General features: G+C 43.7%; 1 protein-coding gene across 7 annotated transcripts in view; it reads left to right on the top strand.

Annotated features, from left to right (window-relative positions):
* Positions 1 to 22871, top strand: part of LAMA2 (laminin subunit alpha 2) — a 3858378-nt gene that overhangs the window by 2820286 nt on the left and 1015221 nt on the right. For all 7 annotated transcript variants that reach the window (XM_086927001.1, XM_086926997.1, XM_086927002.1 and 4 more), the window contains one exon: positions 16678 to 16776. In XM_086927001.1, the coding sequence (XP_086783127.1) occupies positions 16678 to 16776 (99 nt within the window). The remainder of the gene's footprint in view (positions 1 to 16677; positions 16777 to 22871) is intronic.

The raw sequence follows: 22871 nt of genomic DNA, 5'->3' as shown, positions 1-22871 counted from the left end.
TTTTGTGCAATGTTTTATACCACATGTCTGCTGTCTCTAAACGAATTAACAGCCGCTCGTTAAGGAGTCACTGACCTGTGCTGCTGCTGGCCGTCTGGAGCCCCGTAGGACATCGAAAACGCTGTTGGGGAGTGCTTGCTGCAGGAGGACGGGACTGCGAGGCCCACCAGGCTGTGCGCGTTCCACCAAGCACACCTGCTGCCTCTTCCCGTGTCTCCGCCCCCTGCTTGTGCTGCCGCTGAAAACTCCTCGCGGCCCCCGCTCCGTCTCGTCAAGGAGTCACTGACCTGTGCTGCTGCTGGCCGTCTGGAGCCCCGTAGGACATCGAAAACGCTGTTGGGGAGTGCTTGCTGCAGGAGGACGGGACTGCGAGGCCCACCAGGCTGTGCGCGTTCCACCAAGCACACCTGCTGCCTCTTCCCGTGTCTCCGCCCCCTGCTTGTGCTGCCGCTGAAAACTCCTCGCGGCCCCCGCTCCGCGGGAGCCGCTCGTTAAGGAGTCACTGACCTGTGCTGCTGCTGGCCGTCTGGAGCCCCGTAGGACATCGAAAACGCTGTTGGGGAGTGCTTGCTGCAGGAGGACGGGACTGCGAGGCCCACCAGGCTGTGCGCGTTCCACCAAGCACACCTGCTGCCTCTTCCCGTGTCTCCGCCCCCTGCTTGTGCTGCCGCTGAAAACTCCTCGCGGCCCCCGCTCCGCGGGAGCCGCTCGTTAAGGAGTCACTGACCTGTGCTGCTGCTGGCCGTCTGGAGCCCCGTAGGACATCGAATACGCTGTTGGGGAGTGCTTGCTGCAGGAGGACGGGACTGCGAGGCCCACCAGGCTGTGCGCGTTCCACCAAGCACACCTGCTGCCTCTTCCCGTGTCTCCGCCCCCTCCCTTCTTCATCCTGTATAAGATCTGGCTTAGCCACGCGTTAGCGGGACGCGTGTGCGGGACATCACACGGGACAAAGCCCGGACTAAGGGCGGACCCTCTGAGACCCTCCGAGAACCGAGGAGACCGGACTGGCCTGATTTCCCGGCCTATAAGGTACTTTTTGTTGCCATCTCCCTCTATTACGCTTGACTGCCTTGGTTCCCCCATCCCAGCCTTTGCTAATGGCGTCGGTAAACTTAGACCTGCCTGGACCTGATAAACAGGGAGTGCTGTTAAATGGTACCTTAGACAATTATTTTTCCAAATCATCCCCTGACATCGCTAAGGAATCTGCCCTGGCCATCACTTGTTGTTTTTGCAATTGCCGCCCTAAGTGCGCTGGGGATGCCCAGACGTGGGTCCCAGGCACTCCACACCACTTGGAGTCAAGCTAGCCGGGCTGATGAGAGGTGTTACCTCGAAACCGGTCCGGTCCTCGGATGCTTGATTCCGTTCTGGGAAGGACATGGCTTTTGTAGTTCGGACTGGACTGTACCCATGGGGTAACAGGGTCAGAGCTGATTTGCATATCGCCATTGTCTAACCCAGGGTGGTGTGGAGTGCAAAAAAACGATGGATTTGGGCCCAGATCTTTTGACTGGGGGAGTGTGTGACATTGATCCACATTCAGCCCATCACTTGTTGTTTTTGCAATTGCCGCCCTAAGTGCGCTGGGGATGCCCAGACGTGGGTCCCAGGCACTCCACACCACTTGGAGTCAAGCTAGCCGGGCTGATGAGAGGTGTTACCTCGAAACCGGTCCGGTCCTCGGATGCTTGATTCCGTTCTGGGAAGGACATGGCTTTTGTAGTTCGGACTGGACTGTACCCATGGGGTAACAGGGTCAGAGCTGATTTGCATATCGCCATTGTCTAACCCAGGGTGGTGTGGAGTGCAAAAAAACGATGGATTTGGGCCCAGATCTTTTGACTGGGGGAGTGTGTGACATTGATCCACATTCAGCCCATCACTTGTTGTTTTTGTGTTTGTGCTGGCTGAGAGGAGGGCTGACCGACGTCGTTCTGTGGAAAATATAAAAAATGGCTTAGTCCCTTTGTCTTCGCTTCCAGCTAACGGTTCCAATGAAAATGACACTGATGTGACAGTAAATAATTTGTCCTCCTTATTGGATAGTCAGCTCTTGGAAGCTAATGTAACTGTGCTCACACAAAGTCCCTTACCTACCGAGGATGCGAGTGGATCATCTCTACCTTCTAATAATCAAAGTACATCAAAAGGAGAAGCCTCGCCTGTTGTAAAAATATCCCGCACTAAGGTTAAAAAACTGAATCCTGCCCCAAAAACATATGGTCCACCACCGAATAAAAAACAGCGGAAAAGGGGAGACCCGCTTCAACCAAAACTAAGTTGTCGCGATTTTGGCAAGAAAACAAGTAATGCTGTTAAAGATCTCTGTATTTCACATACAGACAGCAAGGGGGGTAATGCTCCAATGATAGTTTCCGCTATACCAACTACCCCGTTAGCCAACGAAGATTCTATGGACACGTCTGTGGTTGTTAATGCACCTACTGTGAGCAGGGATCCTGTGTCCCTATTTGATATAGAGAGTTTGATTAAATCTTACTCAGCAAGCATACTGGAGAGGTTGATGGAGGTGGAATGTAGGTTGTGTAATATTGAGCATGCATTGGGCAAAAAGGACGATGTAATTAACACCGGTTTGAATAATGCGACTAAAACAACTGTAGCAAATATCCTACAAACCACATCAGCTAAAGCCCAAGCAGCCAAAGCTACCACTACTCCTATTAATATCCCTCCCCCAATTGCATCTACTTCTAAATCTACGGTGAACAAGCAGATGACGACTGCACAAACTCACCCACCCCCTAATCCTCCACACCAAAAAAAAAACCTTGTACCTACATCGTCATCAAATGTTACAAATAAAAATACTGGTAACATATCCAATCCACCCTTGGTGAAACCAACAAGGGAGGTGGGTGACACTAGCCATGCTTGGGGGACAGCTAGAAGGACACCTCTGCCCGAACTTCCACCAGAGGCAGTACCCTTTGTGGTAGTTTTAACAGGGGTGCCTGCGCTCGGACCAAACAAGAGGGAAGGCTTTGCCCAATTAAAAAATAAGATTATGCATTGGCTTAGCCTATATAGGCCTATTGCAAATCACGTCAACGGAGAAATTGTTCATGTACGTCGCCTTCAATGGTTGGGGGGTAGACCCAAAGACATTGATGGTGACATAGTGGTGGTGAATTTTAGGGATCCAAACGCTGTCCAGTTTATATTGAACTGGCAGGTTGGAAATACTAATAACATAATAATCCCCAAACCATTGACCTACTTCTACCCGAGGTCAGTGGTTTTTCCGCCACAGCTTCACTTGCCGCAATATCAGCAACTACATCACATACCCACAACTCAACCAAATAACCATCCTATTGTACAGAACGCTGGGAGTAATTGTTACGCACCATATCCCCCACCTCTGCAGAGTGTAAACAACATGCACTACATACCATGCCCCATGATAGCACCAGATCCAATGGGATGGAACTATGTATCGGCCAAAACTCATAAAATCCAGAGGGGCAGGATGGATAATCTGAAACCATTTACACCGCTAGAAACCTCTAATAGATATGACATCTTCAGCGGTCTAGAGGACTGTGATTGATGCCATGAGGTGTTGGGGTGTGTGGGGTCAGATATATTGAGTTGCGATGATGTGAGTAATACCACTCAGAATGTATTGGCTAATGCTGTGTTTTTCGATGATGTGAATGATGTATTGGTTAATACAGCTCCCTCTTGTATGGGCAAAACTAATAATGACAATGTTAATGTACCCCATGATGTCATCCTAAATTCTCAGGCAGTGACGCCCAGGTCCTTCACTAAGAGATTAGCTACTCCTGAAATTCCGATAAAAATGATCTGTTGGAATATAGCCGGAGTTGATAAAAACTTAAGGGACCCGGAGTGGGCTTCTTATATAGAGTCCTTTGATTTCTGCCTCTTTCAGGAAACTTGGGCAGTGGTGACGCCTCATAGGGTGGGTTATAAGACTTATGGGATTGGTGCGATACCCTCTAGAAGTGGTAGGGCGTCAGGGGGGCTTCTGATATGGGTGAAAATAAATTTAAGGGTTCACATAGAGGAGATACCCACTGACTCGGTAGACATATTAGCTTTAAAGATTACAGCTTGCAATGGGAGGATCCTTTTTCTTATAAATGTCTACAACAGGCCTTCACCCCCTTCAAAAGAATCACCGACCATTGCCAAGTTGGATTGTTTTCTGAGTAGATTAGATCCTAGGGAGAATCTTGTCATCTTGGCTGGTGATCTAAATTGTAATTTTGAGCCAGTCCTGGGTCTTAGCGAAATCTTTAATGATGAAGATCAAGCAAACAACATTCCTATCCTGGAGAATGTAAAACAGGTTAAATGTACAACACTGGGCTTACAACTTATTAACCTATGTACGGAACACGCCCTTAGGGCATGTAACGGACGGTTATCTTCCGACAGCAAAAAAAAACCAACATTCACCAGGAATAATTATAAAAGCAATTTGGATTTTGTGATTGCTTCTATTCCCCTCTGGCCTCATCTTCTAGACCTCAAAGTAATGGAACGGTTTGAAAGTGACCACTTTCCCTTAAACTTGATATTGGATGCCCACTTGTTAAATGACATGGGCCAACAATCAACATCTGGGGAAGATGAAGTTGCTAACTCCGAGATCCATATCAGTAATAATAGAAGGTCCCTAAAATGGCCATTTATATTGGATCATAGCGATATTTTAAGAGAAATCTACTCGCTTTTGGCAGACACTTTTGGTCCTTACTTAGAAAGTACAGGCGATAATGAAAGAAATACTTCATTTCTCCAAATCCATCAAAGTTTTTTTTCTGACCTAAAGTTACTAGTCACAAAGATGCCAAAAAAAATCCAGCAGAAGACCCAGAATCTGTCCCATAGTAAGCCATGGTATGACAGATCCTGTAGAGAGTCAAAGAGGGAATTACTATTGGCAATTAAGACCAAATCTTCAATATACGTAAAAAAAGCAAGGAATGACTACAAATCCGCTCAAAGGGCTGCAAAGACAGCTTGGGAGGAAGACAAATGGGCCGATTTGCTACTAGCCGCCAAGTCACGTGATAATGTGGCCTTTTGGAGGCTGGTCGCTAATGGGAACCATGTAGGTAGGGTAACCAAAGATGTTTTTTTGGATGAGCTAACATGGGTCACACACTTCTCGAATTTATATAAAAAATACGATGACCCACACATGAATACGAGCGTAGAAAATCTTGAATTCCCAGCCGAACGTCTGGTCTTCACTTTAGGGGAAACAGAGCTAGCAATATCACAAATCAAATCCGGGAAAGCTCCAGGTCTGGATAAAATCCCAGGGGACCTGTACAAGCACAACCTTGAAGTATGGGCACCTTATATTAATTATTTGTGCAATACATTTTCTCGAACTTTAGTATTCCCAGAAAGTTGGAAGGGAGCGGAAATTGTTTTAATTTTTAAAAAAGGAGATAGGATGGATCCATGTAATTATCGGCCAATAAGTCTAATGGACATTTTACAGAAGATATACTCACGACACATTTTAATTAGAGTGAGTAATTGGCTAGATGAAAATTCCTTTTTAACTAAATTCCAAGCTGGATTTAGATCGAAGGTCAGTACAATAGACCAAATTTTTAGATTTTGCTGCCTCTACTGGAAGTACGTAGTGATTAAGAGGTGCCATTTATATGTAGCCTTTGTAGATTTAAGGGCTGCATTTGATTTGGTGCCTCGCAGTCTTCTATGGGCAACCTTGAGTGCAGCAGGCATACCAAAAAACCTTGTCGTCCAGATCAAAGAATTACATGAAGGGAACTTCGCGAGAGTTAGATGGGGTCCAAATGGTGAATTAACCCAAAAAATACCCATCGAACGAGGAGTACGCCAGGGTTGTGTTCTGGCCCCGACGCTATTTTCCCTTTTTGTAAACGACATCCCCTCCTTTTTAGAGAGATGTAAAAACGATTCTCCAAAACTGAATGGCGAGAAGGTGACATCCTTGCTTTTTGCCGATGACACTATTCTGATCTCCCAAACAAAAAATGGGTTGCAGACATTATTAAATACCTTTAATGAATATTGTAGCCAAAAGGGATTGGAGATCAATGGCAAGAAGACCAAATGTATGGCCCTAAATCCTATTAAACCAGATAAGGGCTGTTTAACACTCAAAGGAGTTACGCTTGAATCAGTGCCACATTTCTCTTATTTAGGGGTGACTCTGGATTCAAACTTTACTTGGAAAGCCCAAATTGATAAAAGCAAACTAACCTATGTGCAAAATGTAAAACCAATACTTAGGGAGCAAAGTATGAGCACCAGTAAAGCGGTATCCCCAGTGATGGAATTATTCAAATTCAAGGTTCAAGCATCTGCTCTTTATGGTGCTGAAATATGGGGCCCCGGGTCTAGGGAGTCTTTCAGTGTTTTGGATAATAATTTTATGCGTAGCCTGGTAAGAGTCCCTAGAGGTACCCCGTTAGTTCCCCTGGAGCTTGACTTAAACTTCAAAAGGACTGATCACCAAGTTTTGATCCGACCTTTAATGCTGTGGGTAAGACTATGGAAAGTGCCCGAACTTCGGGACTACCGAGACGGGTTAAAGGAAATTATGACTCTTGACAGTCAGAGCACCACTCCATGGCTAAGGCACATCAAGACTTGGATGAATAATATAGGATTGAAACACTTTTGGGAGAATCCCGAGCAATTACCTGTCAATCCCAAATTAATCCTAAAAAGAGCATTTTGGAGCTTTATGTTAAGTAGAACTGTAAATATTACAACCAGTGGCACATTAGTTGCAAAGTTCCTAAACTTTAAGGATGAACCGCTCTACGAGATGTTTATGGATGAGATCGAGCCGCCACTTGCCAAAACTTTATTTCTAAAATTTCGGTATGGAAATCTATTGATTAAAACTACCTTGGCACGGTGGGCTAGAAATCGCGATTCAACATCCCCAGTAATGGATGAACTCTGCCCATTGTGTGACCTAAATCAGACCGAAAATGAACAGCATATTCTTTTTTTCTGTCCCCTCTACGCACATGCTAGAGGGAGGTGGATTAAACCAATATGCTTACTTCTGGGCTTGAGGTCATGCTCCCAGGCTCTGAGAATCCTATTAACAAACACATCTCAACAAACAGTATTTAGTGTTAGCAGATTTTTGCTCTCTATCTTTTATCAAAGGAAAAAAGTTGGGCATCAATTGTAACTGTATCGATGTTGGGTTTTTCAGGATGGTCCACTATATCCTTTATGAATGTATCCTTCAGCTCAAATTACCTTCCAACTTGTACTGTATTTTATATTTTGTGTTTTATGTATTTATGTGATAACATGTTTTTAATTACTAATGAATGGTAATGTAATGTATGCACTTTCTTTTATGGCATATTAGCCGAAATAAAGAATTTAATGAATGAACAGCCATAACCATTTTCCAATTAATGTTACTTACTTTACCGACCTAGGAAAGATAGAATGCTCAATGAACCCTGTATATCAGATACTGTCAGTCAGCATTGGCCATTGAAATAACTCAGCAATACTGTCAGTGGAGAAATGAAAATAACATTTCTAGAGCGTAACTACAAGCCAGGGGTATCTAGGCACTAAGCCGACCAAGAGAAACGGCATATAATGACTACAAGTAGATAAGAACTACTTAATGAATAAGAAGGTGGGAGCAAGTACAAAAGCGATGTTTAGATCTTGAGCGCCTACATGCTACAGCTATTGCTTCCAAGGATGTTGCAGAACAACTGATTTATCAGCAGGTTATCGAGGCTAGAGCCAAGATTAAGAGAATATTAAGGGACAAAGGGGCATATTACCAAGGGCCATTATCGCCGCCTTAGCGGCGATAATTTTATCGCCCTATTACCTAGCTGTCGCTAACACCAGTCAGCGACAGCTAGTAGGAGATAGCGATCATCTTGGGGCCCACTTTGCATGTCAGTGATATTTATCGCTAATGACATGGAAAGTGAGCGTGCCAAGATGTTAGCGACTGAAAACAGTCGCTAATATCGCTATCTCCAATTATCAACAAAGCCTTACTATTGGAAATATTCGTGCTAAGCGCGAATATCTCCAAAAGCTAACGCCTGCCCAGAGCAGTTCTTAGCCATGTTATCCAATGGAAGGTAGATAACATGACTAAGAGCATTGTCTCGATAATGCATGAATATCGCTGATTTTCCAGCGATATTCATGCATTTCGCAGGATTTTTACTGCTTTTGAGATAAACCTTAATAATATCAAGGTATCTCAGCGGTAAAAATCGTCAGAGCGCGGCGATATAATTTTACCCGATAACCATGCATAGCGATAAATATCGCTATTGCTTGGTAATATGCCCCAAAGTTGCACATAGTTATCACAAATTTAGAACAAATCAGTACGAATATGGCGAAAGAGTGGGTCGTTTGCTGGCTAATCAAATAGCAGATGGCAGGGACAAATCATGTGTCAAATCAATTAAAGGGGTAGACGGTTTGATTTATACAAGATCTATGGATGTTTTAGAACAATTTAGGTTATTTTATGCTGACCTGTATGGTGATTCTGGTCACTTTGATCAACAAATTGCCTCAGCTTATATACAGCAGTGTGCAATACCTGTTTTGGATTCTCTACACCCCGTACTTCTGCAAAACGATGTCGGGGTCTGGGAGGTCGAGGAAACAATCAAGGCTCTGTCCGCTGGCAAGGCAGTTGGGGAGGATAAGATTCAGTTGGAATTTAAAACGTTTTCAAAAGTACATTAGCCTTAATATACCTATATCTTTGTAACACAATTATGAAAGGCGGTGAAGTTCCCCCTTCTTGGAACTGCAGGAATATTGTTGACTTTCCTGAAAAGGGCAAGCCTATATAGGAAATGAATTCTTACCGGCCAATAGCACTGATAAATGCTGACGCAAAACTTTTGTTCTAAAATTCTTCCCGCGCGATTGGCCCCATCATCCACCTATTGGTCTCAGATCAACAACATGGCTTTGTTCCCGGAAGAGATACGGCAGCGCATATTAATACTTAGATTGCTGCATTTGATGTCTCGGGACAACTAGCTCAGCAGCTGGGGATGCTGATGTTAGATGCCGAGAAGGCCTTTGACCGAGTAAGTTGGGGAGCTCTATGAACAACAATGTCTTCCAATGGCCTCGGTCAAGGGTTTATCTCGGCAGTACAAAAACTGTATAGCAGCCTAACAGCAGCAACCAAACCTAATGGTCAGTCATCTGTTTGTTTTACAATCCATAGGGGTACGCAGCAGGGCTGCCCGCCATCCCAGCTGCTGTTTGCTATCTATATTGAGCCATTTATTAAACATCTATTATCTAGTGCCGATATAATCCCGGTTACTTTCAATGGGATGGATCTCAAACTAACCGCATATGCGAATGATATTGCAGTGTTTTCGAGTCAGCCGGTAAATGCTCTGACAGCTATAACTCTCGAGGCACAGTGATTTGGCTTTTTTTCCAGCTATAAACTTAACTTGAACAAAACACAGACACTTCTGAACTTTCAACCTGATAATCTCCCTAAGGCTTTAGGCGTTACAAAGAATGCAAACTATTTGGGAGTTTCTCTTAGTAGTCAAGTTAGGGATATTATTTCATTGAACTACGAACCTTTGTTGAGGAAAGTAGTTGCGAACTTGGGGTGCTGGCACCAGCTCCCCTTAAGTCTATATGGGAGATGTAATGTCATGAAAATGAATGGTCTCCTGAAATGTTTTTTTTTTATATACCATCCCTCTGAGGGTGCCCCAAACGTTTTTACATGCCTGGATAGCGCTATCTGTAGTTTTATTTGGGGATATCGGCTTGCCACGAGAGCCTTACAATATATAAAATTATCATTTGAGCTGGGTGGTTTTAAACTTCCCGATTTTCAGTTATACTTTTGGGCTGCGTTCACAGGGCGAATACAGAGTTTAGTTAAAGAACCTGAAGTTGGTCCCAGCTGGCTTTCCTACCAGCTGGCTTGTGGATCTGATTCTGGGTACTTACTGTATATAAAATCTGATCGGAATTACTTCAAGAGGGTGTGATTCAAGATAGTAGGGGATATAACTAATATATGGCGTGAAATTTCTAAGGTATACAAATTCCCTGATCTGCATGTTTATACTGTACTATGGGGAAATCCTCTATTGAGGAGTATATTTCATGACCACGTCGGAAAAGAATTGCAACGTAAGGGCGTGACTCGGCTGGGTGATCTATACGACGGACAGGGTTCTCGATCTTTTCAGTCTTTGAAAGAAGAATTCAGCCTGTCACAAAAATATTTTATAAGTACTTGCAAATCAGGGACTATTTTATTTGAGGCTGAGGTTTGCTAGAGCTATCTAGCTCCACTGAGGTTTTTTCTGCATTTTTTGGGGCTTCTAGACGAGGTGTCATTGGCAAAACTTACCAGAAACTAATAGGGGAGGGTTGGTGAGGACGGCATACAGGTAGCAGCTAAATTAAGTCAGATTTTTAACTGCAATGTTACTAAGGAGAAGATTAATGAATCTCTGGAAACAATAGAGTAATGAATCTCTGGAAACAATAGATTTGGCAGTAACTTCAGTCAATCCGAAGCTCCAACAAATTAGATTAATTTGTATGCTTTATTATACTCCAGAGAAAATATCTAAATAGGCTATTAGCTCAAACAACACTAAATCATACTGTCCGAAATGCCAGGAATTTGCAGAACATTTTTGCCATATGTTCTTCTCATATCCTAAACGGAAAGAATTTTGGTCTGGTATCACCCTCGCTCTCGCAGTTTGGGCTGGGTACGATAATGTGGTCACCGAGAAACTGCTGGCGTTGGGAATATTCTCAGAGCAGGGCTGTTTTACTAAGTCCTTTGCTTCTATCCTATCAGCTTGTGCTCGTTTATGTATAACTGGTTCCTGGAACCAGAGCAAGGGTCCAAGTGTTAACAAATTTTGGGTTTTACTTAGAGAAATCTATGTAATGGAGATGGCATTAGCTAAAGCTAGAGGCCCTCAGTCTTGGCGTAAATTGAAAGGACATGGTCTTGTCTTCAATGGGATTGAGTCTCTAATCTCTATTTGTCAGATTATAATGTGGTTATGTCTCTGTTCTCTGTTAATGCTCCTATATGTTTTCAGTTTTTTTCCTCTCTTTTTTTCCTGTTTATGATCATTATTGGTAAAATGGTATATTGTTTACGAAATCTTCTGTCCATGTAATTTATTTCTGTCTGTGGCTATACATTTTTTTTAAATAACGAATAACAATGTTTTTTGACTTCTCCTAAATTCCATTAGGTTTGGTTTATCCTTGAGCTCTAGAGGAAGCCAGTTCCACAGCCTTGATGGTCAGGCTATGAAACCATTCCCACCCCATTTGGCTATCTTGAATTTGGGGACTATGGGCCCGATTCATAGAAATAACTTAAGACAAAGTCCTAAACTTACTACCATTTTGTATTCACAGAGGGCACTTACTCATTTTGGTATTCACAGAAGGCACTTACTCATTTTGGTATTCACAAAAGTTTGGAGTCCTAACTTTACCACTCCTAAATGCCTTCTGTGAATAAGGAAAGTCTTAAAGTTAGGATTTTTCTCAGTTTAGGAGTAGTAAAGTTAGGACTCCTAACTTTAGGACTCCTTCATGCCTTCTGTGAATACCGAAAGTCTTAAAGTTAGGATTTTTCTCAGTTTAGGATTCCTAAAGTTAGGAGTCCTAACTTTAGGACTCCTAAATGCCTTCTGTGAATACCAAAAGTCTTAAAGTTAGGATTTTTTTCAGTTTAGGAGTCCTAAAGTTAGGAGCCCTAACTTTACTTTTCCTAAACTGAGAAAAATCCAGTACAAGGTTTGCGGAGCTCACTTTCACTGGTTGAAGAGTTCCTCCACAGCCAATGCTTTATTTTTTTTAGCATCTTCCCTTGGTAAAGTCCCTCAGATGAGCTTACACTATGAGAAGTGCAATGCATGCCTCGGCTTTAACTTGGGGGTGGGGGGGGGGGTGGAATCTCAGCTGCTGGACAGACGGAAATGCCTACCGCAGGATAGGCTGCTCACAAGACAGAGAGAATGGAAGCACTAATCAGGCATAATGAAATGGTGCATTTCCCCAATACAATCAACACAAGCCACATACAATCAGACACTTTATTAACCACCTCCTCTTGGGACACACTTTTGCGAATACACCCGTCTCCTGTGATTCTGGGCAATTCATCTCCCTGTGCCTTTCAAAAATATGAATGTGACCTTGTGCAATGCTGTAAAGTGTTCATGAAAAGCGCTATTTGCGGTAAATTTGCATACCATACTCACCTATGGAACGTTCCCCCGGGATCCTCGTGACTAGACTGCAGACTGTGGCACAATCCTGGAAGGACCTGGAAGCTGCTGAAGTTTGACTCCTCCTCCAGACCCCAGCCCATCTATTATTGAAAAATAATCAACTTTTTCTGGGTCTTATTGGAAGAAGCAGAGGCCACTGACACCCACTCACTCCTACATAGTCTCGGCTGGCCTGCCCTGCCCTCATCCATTGAAATGAATCAAGGTCTTCTAACTCCTCCCTGGGCCATGTAAATAATGGCCAAAGTCAAACTTCTTGGCTAGTAATACACACACCGCATGAACCAGCGTGTTGTCACTGCCCTGATTTATGATTCCAGGTCAGAGAAATCTTCACCCAGCCATGACATGTTGAGAGCCAAGGGCCATCCTCTCCCAACCCCTCAAAGAACCCCCCCCCCCCCCAGATTTACACATGTTTGTTTACCGAGCAGCCAACACAATTTATTGTTGGTTTTTCAGTGTTCCATTTCACATTTTATTACTCACCCAGGGTGGCAGGGGGCTGCCCATAACACCAGCTGTCCCTGATCAGGACCCGTCAGTCTGACGGTGCATGTGGGGGGAGGAAGACTGCATAATTAGAGCAGCCTTAGTGGCAGACCAGAGTGGTCCATATGCTGACAGAGATGCAAACGGGAGTAATGACTCATTCCTTGTTGACACTGGAGCTACCATCTCTAATGTAAGAAAAGCACAGGTTCCTAATCTACCCCTCTCAGTAGAAAGCATCAAAGTTGTAGCAGTTTCATATAAAAAGTTATCCACCCCGATTTCTGAAGCATTTACTGTTAAAATTGGCTCTTTTGAGGATCGACATCGATTTGTGGTGTAGGATTCATGTCCGATTAATCTTCTTGGACAAGACTTACTGTGAAAGCTTAATTGGTCCATCTATTTAATTCCATAGGGTATTGAATTTCATACCAATGATGAGGATGTTGTTTTTAAACATGCCTTACAGAGATCTGACATGGGAATGTATCCTCTCCTGACGAGAGATGCTTTGCCCACTGAATTGTGCGACACCATGTTATCTAAAGTCTGGGACTCCACAGGTAAAGATATTGGACTAATCAAAGATGTTGAACCATTCAGACTCACTGTTAAACCATATGTAGAGTTTCAGAGAATCCCACAATACAATTGGACTCAAGATACTATTGCTAGTATTACTCTTGTGATCGACTCAATGATTGAGCAAGGAATCCTAAAAGAGATAATGGGGAGTCCATGTAACTCTCCCATTATGGGAAAGTATCGGATTGGGCAGGATTTACAGAAGGGGAATGAAATAGTTGTTCAATGTTGTCTTGTGGTACAGAATCCAGCTGTGATATTGTTTAAGATTCCATGCAAGGTCAAGTGGTTTTCAGTCATTGATTTGTGCCAGACCTTTTTCTCCATCTCTTTTCATGAGGATAGTTAGTTCCTCTTTGCTTTCAGTTTCGGCAATCATGTTTTGCATGGTGCCGAGTCTAAAAAGGATAAACACAAAGCCCCTCAATCTTCAATCAGATGCTCAAAAAGAATCTTGAGTCTCTGGTAATGCCAAATCACTCGTTGCTAGTATAGTATATTGATGACCTGCTGGTGGCGTCAAATGCTTAGAAAGCTTGCAAGACTGATACCGTTGCTCTCTTAAATCATCTGGCTGAAAATGGACATCAAGTATTCCTGACTAAGATGCAGTTTTGCCAAACTGAAATCCTGTACTTAAGACACCAAATTGAAAAAGGAACAAAGAACGAGTCACAAGAAAGAATCTCTGCAATTCTTAATATGAGACTACCAACTACCCAAAAAGAAGTTTGCATGTTCTTAGCAATGGTGGGTAACTTTCGACAATGGATTCGAAACTTTTCCTTGACAGTAAAACTTCTCCATAGGTTGACACACAAAGACATGTCTGATCCATTACCTGGGGATGACAGTTGTATGACTGCCTTCACTGAGCTGCGAGAATGCCTTTGTAGGGCACCGTCTCTTGGAATGCCTGATTATAACAAATGCTTTGTGTTGTTTTGTAGTGAAAGAGAATTTTGCTGATAGTCAGTACAGTTTTGGAGTCGTACATGACTTTGGGTAGATTTGTTCACAGCATTGGTTCATGACTTCCTCCAGATAGCCTATACAAAATGGAGAAAGTATGAGGAAACGTCTGCAGTCCCTACAATTGTCTGCCTGATTTGCAGTAGTCAAGTGCTTAACTCATAGGCAAGGCATTGGCTATGTGACTGTTGGCAAAAGATATGCCTATACCATTAATGAGGATTTGAATGGTGAAACAACAGATGTCACAAATTGTACCTGCTGTAGACACATGGGAAGAGGTTAGGAGTTTGCAGGAAGAAGTGACAGAAGCTGAACAGCAAAATTGGGTGTGAGTTGGATGCACCAAAAGGGAAGATGACGCTTGGGTTTACACTGATGGCAGACCTGTATTACCTGATAGTTTGTTACCACCTATGGCTAGACAAGAGAGGCAATGATGCACCTCTTTTTACAAGTGTGATTCAATCCCATATTCAAATTGATTGCTGATAATTTTGGCAGTCGGCCAATATAATAGTTGAACATTTGTGTGCAATAATCACTGACAAGGTTACAAATATTTCCATATATGATACGCTTTATTTATTTCATTATGTTTAAACTTAACTGTCAGTTTTTTTATTAACTAAGAAGTACTAACTTTAAAAGGCAATAAATAGCCTTTTTCCTTAGGATGCATTATTTCATAGCCTGGTGTAAAGGACTTTTATTGCATTTCCTCAAATGTTGCTTTTGTGTATGCAGCATTCTTTAATCAGTAAGACACTTTTCCAGTACTTCATTGTGTGTGAATTGGTGGAAACTCGACCCCTCAACATAATCCATGAAGAGAAAGTAAATAAGCTCTTTGTCAGCTAACCTGTGAGGATTGAATGGACAGTTGTTTCTCATGAGCAACATGGGAAAATATGTTGGAGTGTCAATTTTGTAGTTGGTGAACAGAAGAATGGTCACATGATGGTCAGACCATCGTATGGTGACAACTGAGTTTAAAAGGTGACTTTCCAACGAGGAGGGAGACTCGGCCGAGCACTAGAGCCCCTTATCTTCTAAGGTCTTCAGCCTGCTTGACGGAATATCTTTACATGGCCCTTGCATTTTACCCTTTGCTGATGAACTTGCATGCTGAACAATTTGAAGATGTCTGGTGAGAGGCAAGACATGAACTTTCCTGATTATTGCTCCACTCCCATTTCCCATGCCCATGGACGTTTCCTTATTGGACTCTAAATTGATCCCTTTGTCCAGGCTAAAAGAATTCTTTTGAACCATCCTCCATTCTTTGCTGGTGGAAGGAATTCTAACCTTAAGCATCATATTTATGGATTCACTTATTTAGAAATAGATTTACTTTGACTAAATGTGTAGTTTGATACTGCAAGTTGTAAGACTCATGACTGAGTAACTTAAAATGTTATTTATATGCATTTATTTTTGATCTTTAATACAATACCTAAATAATCTAAAATTGTCTGAGTCTTTTATTGTGTCTTAATGTTCTTTCTGCAGAAACTGTGCTTACAACTATCTGATTTCTAATGCATGATGGAAAAAGTCATAGATTATTTTCAGAGCATCAGGTTATTTTGCTCTTATTCTGTGCAGTCACAGCAGAGATTCTGTTTCGTATAATTCTTGTGAGATTGAATTTCGGCAGAAGGTTGGGTCTTCCAATTGCAATGCTCTTTTTCTATAGCATGATTCGGAGAGTAGTGTACTTGAACCTGATCTCTAATTTGCGAGTTGGCTACCAATTAATGGTCCTCATTGGGTGGCAAACAGTTCCACACCCTGATTTCTCACCCCTCACTACGCCGAAGAAATGTCCTGTGTATAAATCCGAGTAAAGAGACTAAATTAGTGTAATAACTGTTTGGGTCAATTGCTAGAAAACCAAAAATAGCTTCTGCTGCCACAAGTGCTTGAAGATGATGAAATACAAAAATTCTAGTAGAAACAGTAAAGAGCTGCCCCTGCACATGACCTGTTTACAATGAAAAGCTGTCACGCGGTAGTTCAAAGGGTTAAACATTGCCCCATGTCATTCTTAATGTTTTGCTATTCACCATTATATCCACTGTGGCTTGGAGCTAATGTAGTGTAGGAAAGCTATGTCTCTTGGGGACCTTTCGGGAGAAGGATGCCGCTAGTGCATGAGAATGGTATCTTTGTGAGTGCAAAGTATGAGTTTTCATTTGTTACATCTTTAATATTCCACTATAGTGATGTATATTGTACGGCTAAAAATATTTCTAATCATTTTCAGCACTTGCTGTCACCTCAGCGTGCTCCGGAAAGACTTATTCAATTGGCGCAGAATAACCTGGATACCCTTGTCACCGAGATGGATGAGCTACTGAGCAGGGTAAGCTTACAAGAGTGAGAGAGTAAAATTCCCAGTATAATGAAAGCAAAGAACAACAGAGCCTTTGGTTTAGCCTGTAACTGTAAAGAATGTAGTTTTCGTTTATGCCTGTGTGACAGCCTCATTCACTGAAATGTTTGTATGTAACTAGGGTGTCAATAACAAATGTATGGCAGGTAATTTCCCACTGAACTTTATTTAATGGTATTCGTGTGTGCCAAGCAGCAGAGGGAGACACTGTTTCCTTAATAATCCTTCATACTGGGTACACCACTATTTAATGAACTTACTGTAAGCATGTTTGCGGGTTCTGTCCCAGAATATCGTTTTCAGAAATGTTGTATTACAGACATTGTTTGCAAAATATTTGTCCTGTTTAATGTATATTTTCTGCTTTTACCTCCAGTTGGAAAAAGGGATGTTTAGGACTATATATTTATTATGGGAGATAATATTCTAACAACAATACTTCACTATGATGTAGACGCCTTATTCAGAACTCAAAGTTATGGTCATATGTTTTCTCCACCACACATCATGAAAGGTTGAATGTCAAGAACAAGGCTTCTCTCCACTGTCTCTCGTTCCAATTTCCATTATGAAAGTTCACATCCAAGATTTATCACCAATCCTTCCTACAGCCAACATCTGAATTCAGGATAGTGACTACTACATTTTTATTAAATATAATCAAGACTTCAGTCCACAATTATGCTAATTTAGAGTCCCTTGCCTAAAACTTGTTCACAAATTGCAAATCTATTTAAGTATTTGCGCTTCTCCTAAAAACTTGGGGCCCCATTAGGATGTCGGGCGGATCGCCACCGTCCGCATGGCGGTGCCCATCCGCCCGACATCCGACCCCGCCCGCCACCCATTTCCCCCGCCATAATACTATGGCGGGGGACCACGGCGGACGGAAAGACCGTCTGCCGCTTTTCCGCCCGGTCGACAAGCCGACCGGGCGGAAAAGAGTTTAATATGGTGGCGGTGTCTGCTAGACATCGCCATCCATATTATGATGGGGCGGACACATGCCTTTGCGTGGTGGCATTGCCGCCACGGAAAGGCATGCAGGAATCTCTTGCGGGACCCGTTACGGGCCCCCAGAGATTCTGGGGATGGGGGGTGCACGCACCCCCCTGCATTTCACAGTACAATGTGGCAAGCACCGCGCGGTGCCTGTCACGTTGTGCATTGAAATGCATGACGTGCATTTTTAGCATTGCATTGGGTGCTTTCTTAAGATACATGCTTAACATATTTTCACACGGTTAATTAAGTCTGTGGCTATTTGTTACCACAGCATAAATTACACTTTACATTTGTAGGTATCCAGTTCTCTTTCCAACCTTGGAAACAGAGCGGGCCTGTCTTTTTACGTGTGGAGATTTCACACTCGTGAAGATACTACTCATAAATCCTTTTGTGAAAAGCAAACAATCATAAACTTACGTGAAAGTGTAAGTTTGCCTTTGTGAATCAGGGACACAGGAAGTACTGCCTTTATAAAACGTAGCTTCCTTGATTTGCAGGTTGCGAAACTTTATTGTAAAATGTTCTCCATCTCCACAAAGTTACAACTTTACAAATGGACACAGGAGTAACATTTATGTATCCCTCTACCACTACCCCACCCCCCACACTTTATCTTCCCTTAACATGAAATAGGTGGATCTTTAAAATGATACGGGACATTTCAATGTATTAAAATTAACAAATCCTTTGCATCAGGAGTTGGCATTAACAAACATCAATTCACCTTTTTTGCTTCTGATTTGAGCTTAGGTGTTGCAAACATTTTGTGTTTAAGGCACATAACAGAGTGTTGCATTTAATCAATTAAGTCACTGGAGATGTTTGCTGCATGGATTCAACTCTGTTTACTCAGTCACAAGCACAGATGCCCTGTGGGCAGCACCATAGATAATCCATTGACCAATGATGTGAGTAAAGTTCTCATAAGGCACTCTTTGTGCTTGGCTGCAAAAATACAGTGAGCATTGTTACTAAACTATCTCAAGGACCCAGCTGGTACAAAAGGCCGTTTATAGGGCTAGTTTCAGTGACTCCTTACAAATCAACATATCAAATGTGGTTCTTTTTCCAGTTGTTAGCATGTCTAGGAGAGGCGGCTATTCTTTACTTCTTTTCAAACATATATATGAATACATTTGCATAAGTTGAAGTCTTGATCTGTACTGCCTTGCATCGGGGAAATAGCTCACTAGCTTAATTTTAGTGCATTACAAACTTTAGAGTGCTGATTCCAATTTCTTAGAAAAATTAAAACAGAAGTGAAACTGGTGCACATCTTTGTGAGTTTACAACATAATAAGTCTAACTCAACGCCCTACGAGTTTTCATGTTTCACTTTACATCACACATTGTGTCTTCCAAGTTAAAAGCAAGCACATTGCTATTGTTCGATGGAATTTTTGTGTTAAGCCTCATGTTGTATAAAAGACACCACTGTTCAAGCTACTTCTTCCTCACAATGATTCACTTGCAACTCACACATTTCAAATTCAACGTTTCTATTATTTTACTAGCCTAGTAAATATGTAAAATGTGTAACCGTTGCAACGTTTTGTATGACATCATTTAACTGGCACTAATAAGACAGAATATACTATTTCTGTTATCCTTTAACTGAATACCCATATAACACACATCAGGTGTATAGAATACCTGTTGTAACAAGTGGTCAAGGGTTGTATACCTAAATAGCAAGATATGGTTTTGCAAAGGTGATCGTGCATTAGTATATGTCCTAAAAACTGATTATATCAGCTTGTTAATGTCATGGTAATGATATTTTGGAGTGCAGCTGTTTCCTGAGCGGGTGTTCTGATGCTCATGAATTAATCTATGTATGTGGCTACAATAACTGCTTATTCAAAAAGATCTCATGAAATTCAACTGATCAACTATACTTCTGAGGGTGTTAGGAAGAGCGATCCATAGCTTAGTTGCCTGAACTGAGAGGCATGGCCTCCCTGATGTTTCTTTCCATAGTATGAGATTGTCAGTTTAAGCAGCAAAGTGGATCTAAGGAATCTAGCTGCGATGTAGTGAGTGCGTATTGCTTGCATGTATCTGGGTACCAGCTGATGGAAAGCGTGTGAATTATGCAAAGTTACTTAAATACTATTCTCTTCAATGAGAAGCCTGTGGAACTGAACCCTACAGGGTGAGACCAGCTGTCATCTTGGCTCTAGGCTAATGATGGCCCTGTGCAGGGTGCGTAGGTGGGGGCCCCGGAAGAGGGGGTCCGGACCCTCATGGACATCGATTCGCCAAAATGTTATGGGTGACAAAAGCGACATGTCACTCCCTTTCACACCCAGTGACATCACAGGCGTGTCTAACCTTGGACTTTCGACGGCCTCTTATTTACTGCTTGAGGTGTTATGGAAAGAGCAAGAAATGGAGACAACAGAAAAGTAAACAAAGCTCCATGGGCCCTCTTTAGTTTCTGTTCTTATCTCTCTCTCTTCATAAGCTGAATGTGTGTGATGTGTGTGTGTGTGTGTGTGTGGTTGGGGGAGGGGTAAACATAGGGGATGGGGGAAGGACTTTGCTAAGGAGACCGGTCACCAAAGGGCAAGGTGGAGGTCAAAAGGCAACACACTGTAGCAGGTGCTTCCTCTGGGCACCCCCAAAATGTCATCCATGTCTATCTCTCGCTTCCACTCTCTCCCAATCTCTTTGTCAGGAAACCGACACTGCTCTCAAGAGTAAAGCCTCTTTTCAGACTCGTTAATCATAAATTGCCCTGACGTATACAAGTGTACAGCCGACGCATGTGCAAGTGCGCGAAGGGCAGGCGGTGCAACAGAACAGGTGTTCTAATGCAATTTAGTGGTCGCCCGATATCCTCACCTTTTACCCCCGCCCCTGCGCTCATGCTTACTCCTCTGCACTTCGACCTGTAGAGTTGTAAATGCAGCGCGTATTCAGTGCAGTCTGGATCAGGTAATGGCAGCGACGCTCCGGGCTCCTGCTATGTCTGGCTCGGGAGAAGCCTCAAACCAAGGTGTGCACTATGTGATTACACGTTTACAGCACAACTGAAGCCGTGCGTGTGTTGCTTGGGGTGATGACATTCACTTACAGACAAACAATGAGACAAATGGCAGAGAAAACAAGAAGAGGTAGTAGTGAGCATACCACAGGCCCACTCTGTTAAACAACTTTAGTGGGGCATTAAAACATGAAAATGGCAACATACGAACAATAACATACAACACGTTCTACAAGAAAAAGTTACAATGGGATATGCATCGATTTTGACATTCGAAATGCGCCAACAGCGTTGGTTGCGTTGTTGAACCTCGAAAGCATCTTATTATCTGTGTACAAACGGGATTCTGTATACACTGAAAAAAATGGGTTGGTGCTTATGGAGTAAAAATAAATCTGGCATTTCACATAAAAACTGCGAAGTTCTGTAGGCAAGATAAAGCGTAACTTCTGACGAAAATACCTTGCTGCATTTAGGCAGCCTCTGACAGAGCACCAGGCTGAAACATCTGCAAATAGCACAGAAAACCCCTGGCACCGAAAAACCATCTCTGGCACTGCTCTAACGTTCTGTGGGACTGGCACCCCAACGACACCGAACAATCACCTTCTGGCCGTATAAGTCAATATTCTGTATTATGTCAACAATTTAGGACAATGCATACGGTAACTCTGGAACTACACCCTGCATAAAGTCACACTGCCCCTCGCAGTAAACTGACACTGCCCCCTGTTGTGAAGGAACACTGAGCCCTGCACTGCTATGGCCAGTATTTCCTTAAGTGAAATAAAGCCGTCCCAGCAGTAAATCGACACAAGACCACGAGGTGCATTTGAGCTCACATCATCAGTGCACGTGCACTGCCACCAGTAGTGATTTGGCGTGGCTTCCTAAAGAGAGTAGACACCCGACTACGCAGTTAAGGGGCAGTGTTCTTGTAGTGACCGTTGCCTGCCATGCATGAGCACTGCTCCCTGCACTGCATTGGTGACAACGCTCCCTGAAAAGAGCGGGCACTGCTCGCTGCAATAAACGGATGCTGCCCTCCCGCGCTGACCCGTGGTTTTCACTCACGCTTTGCTGCTGCCCCTCTTCGCCGGCTGCCTGAGGTGGCTGCTGACCGCTCCGGGTTCTTTCTGCTTCTGCCTCTGGAAGCTCCCCATGCTGCGGGCTCTGCAGCGGCTGTCGCCGCCGGACGGAGGGTCGGTCGCTTCCCGTGCCGGACCGCGGCCTGTGCGCGATAGTCAGAGCGGCCGGCTAAGAGCATGAGCAGCAGGTGCAGTGTTGCGCACAGCGCGCGGCGCGGGGGCTGTCCCAGGGCCGTCACGTCGTCATTGGTACTAGGGCTAAGATTGACGGCCCTGGGACCCAAACTGCTGGCTGGCTCGGCAAGTCAAGTGAAACTGAAATTAAACAACAACGCTGCCATTGCTAGCCGCCGGGTCGGAGCCGGAAGCCGCCAAATCCTGCCAGGGGGCCGCCAGTGCCACAACGATCCTTCCGATCCAATCCTCGTCGTGGCGGCCCCTGGGGTTTGGCGGCCCTGTGCAGGTGCACAGTTTGCAACCTGTGCATGTGCACAGTTTGCACATGCCTATTGCCGGCCCTGATCTTGGCAGACTGAAGAGGGCACGCACTGTTCAGTTTTCTGTAGCTGGAACCTGGAAGAAATGTCTTTGGAGATCATAAATTTAGGGCATCAAAGTAATCCAATTTAGAGAGTATCATTGCCTAATAGACTAGCTTTCGGCAATATGTGGATGTGACTTTGTTAACCCATTCCATGCTGGGCTAATTCCACCGCGATGCGGGGGAAGGGGGGGCCCCGCGCAGCGCCACGGTGCTCGTGACAAGCCCAGCTCGTCATGCTGCACAGTGGAGCTGTGCTCATGACGAGCTGAGCTCGTCACGACTCCGCCCACTCCCATGAAACGCCCGTTCAGGAGGGGAATTAGCCCCGCGTGGGCGTTCCGCAGCAGTTATGACGAGCTCAGCTCGTCGTGAGCACAGCTCCACTGTGCCTCATGACGAGTTGAGCCCGTCGTAAGCGCGAAGGAGTTAACTTGGG

Source organism: Lissotriton vulgaris, chromosome 6 (genome assembly GCF_964263255.1).
Source record: "Lissotriton vulgaris chromosome 6, aLisVul1.2, whole genome shotgun sequence".
NCBI classification, from domain to species: Eukaryota; Metazoa; Chordata; class Amphibia; order Caudata; family Salamandridae; genus Lissotriton; species Lissotriton vulgaris.
The sequence above is the reverse complement of the archived record's forward strand: the minus strand, read 5'-3'. Positions and strand labels throughout refer to the sequence as shown.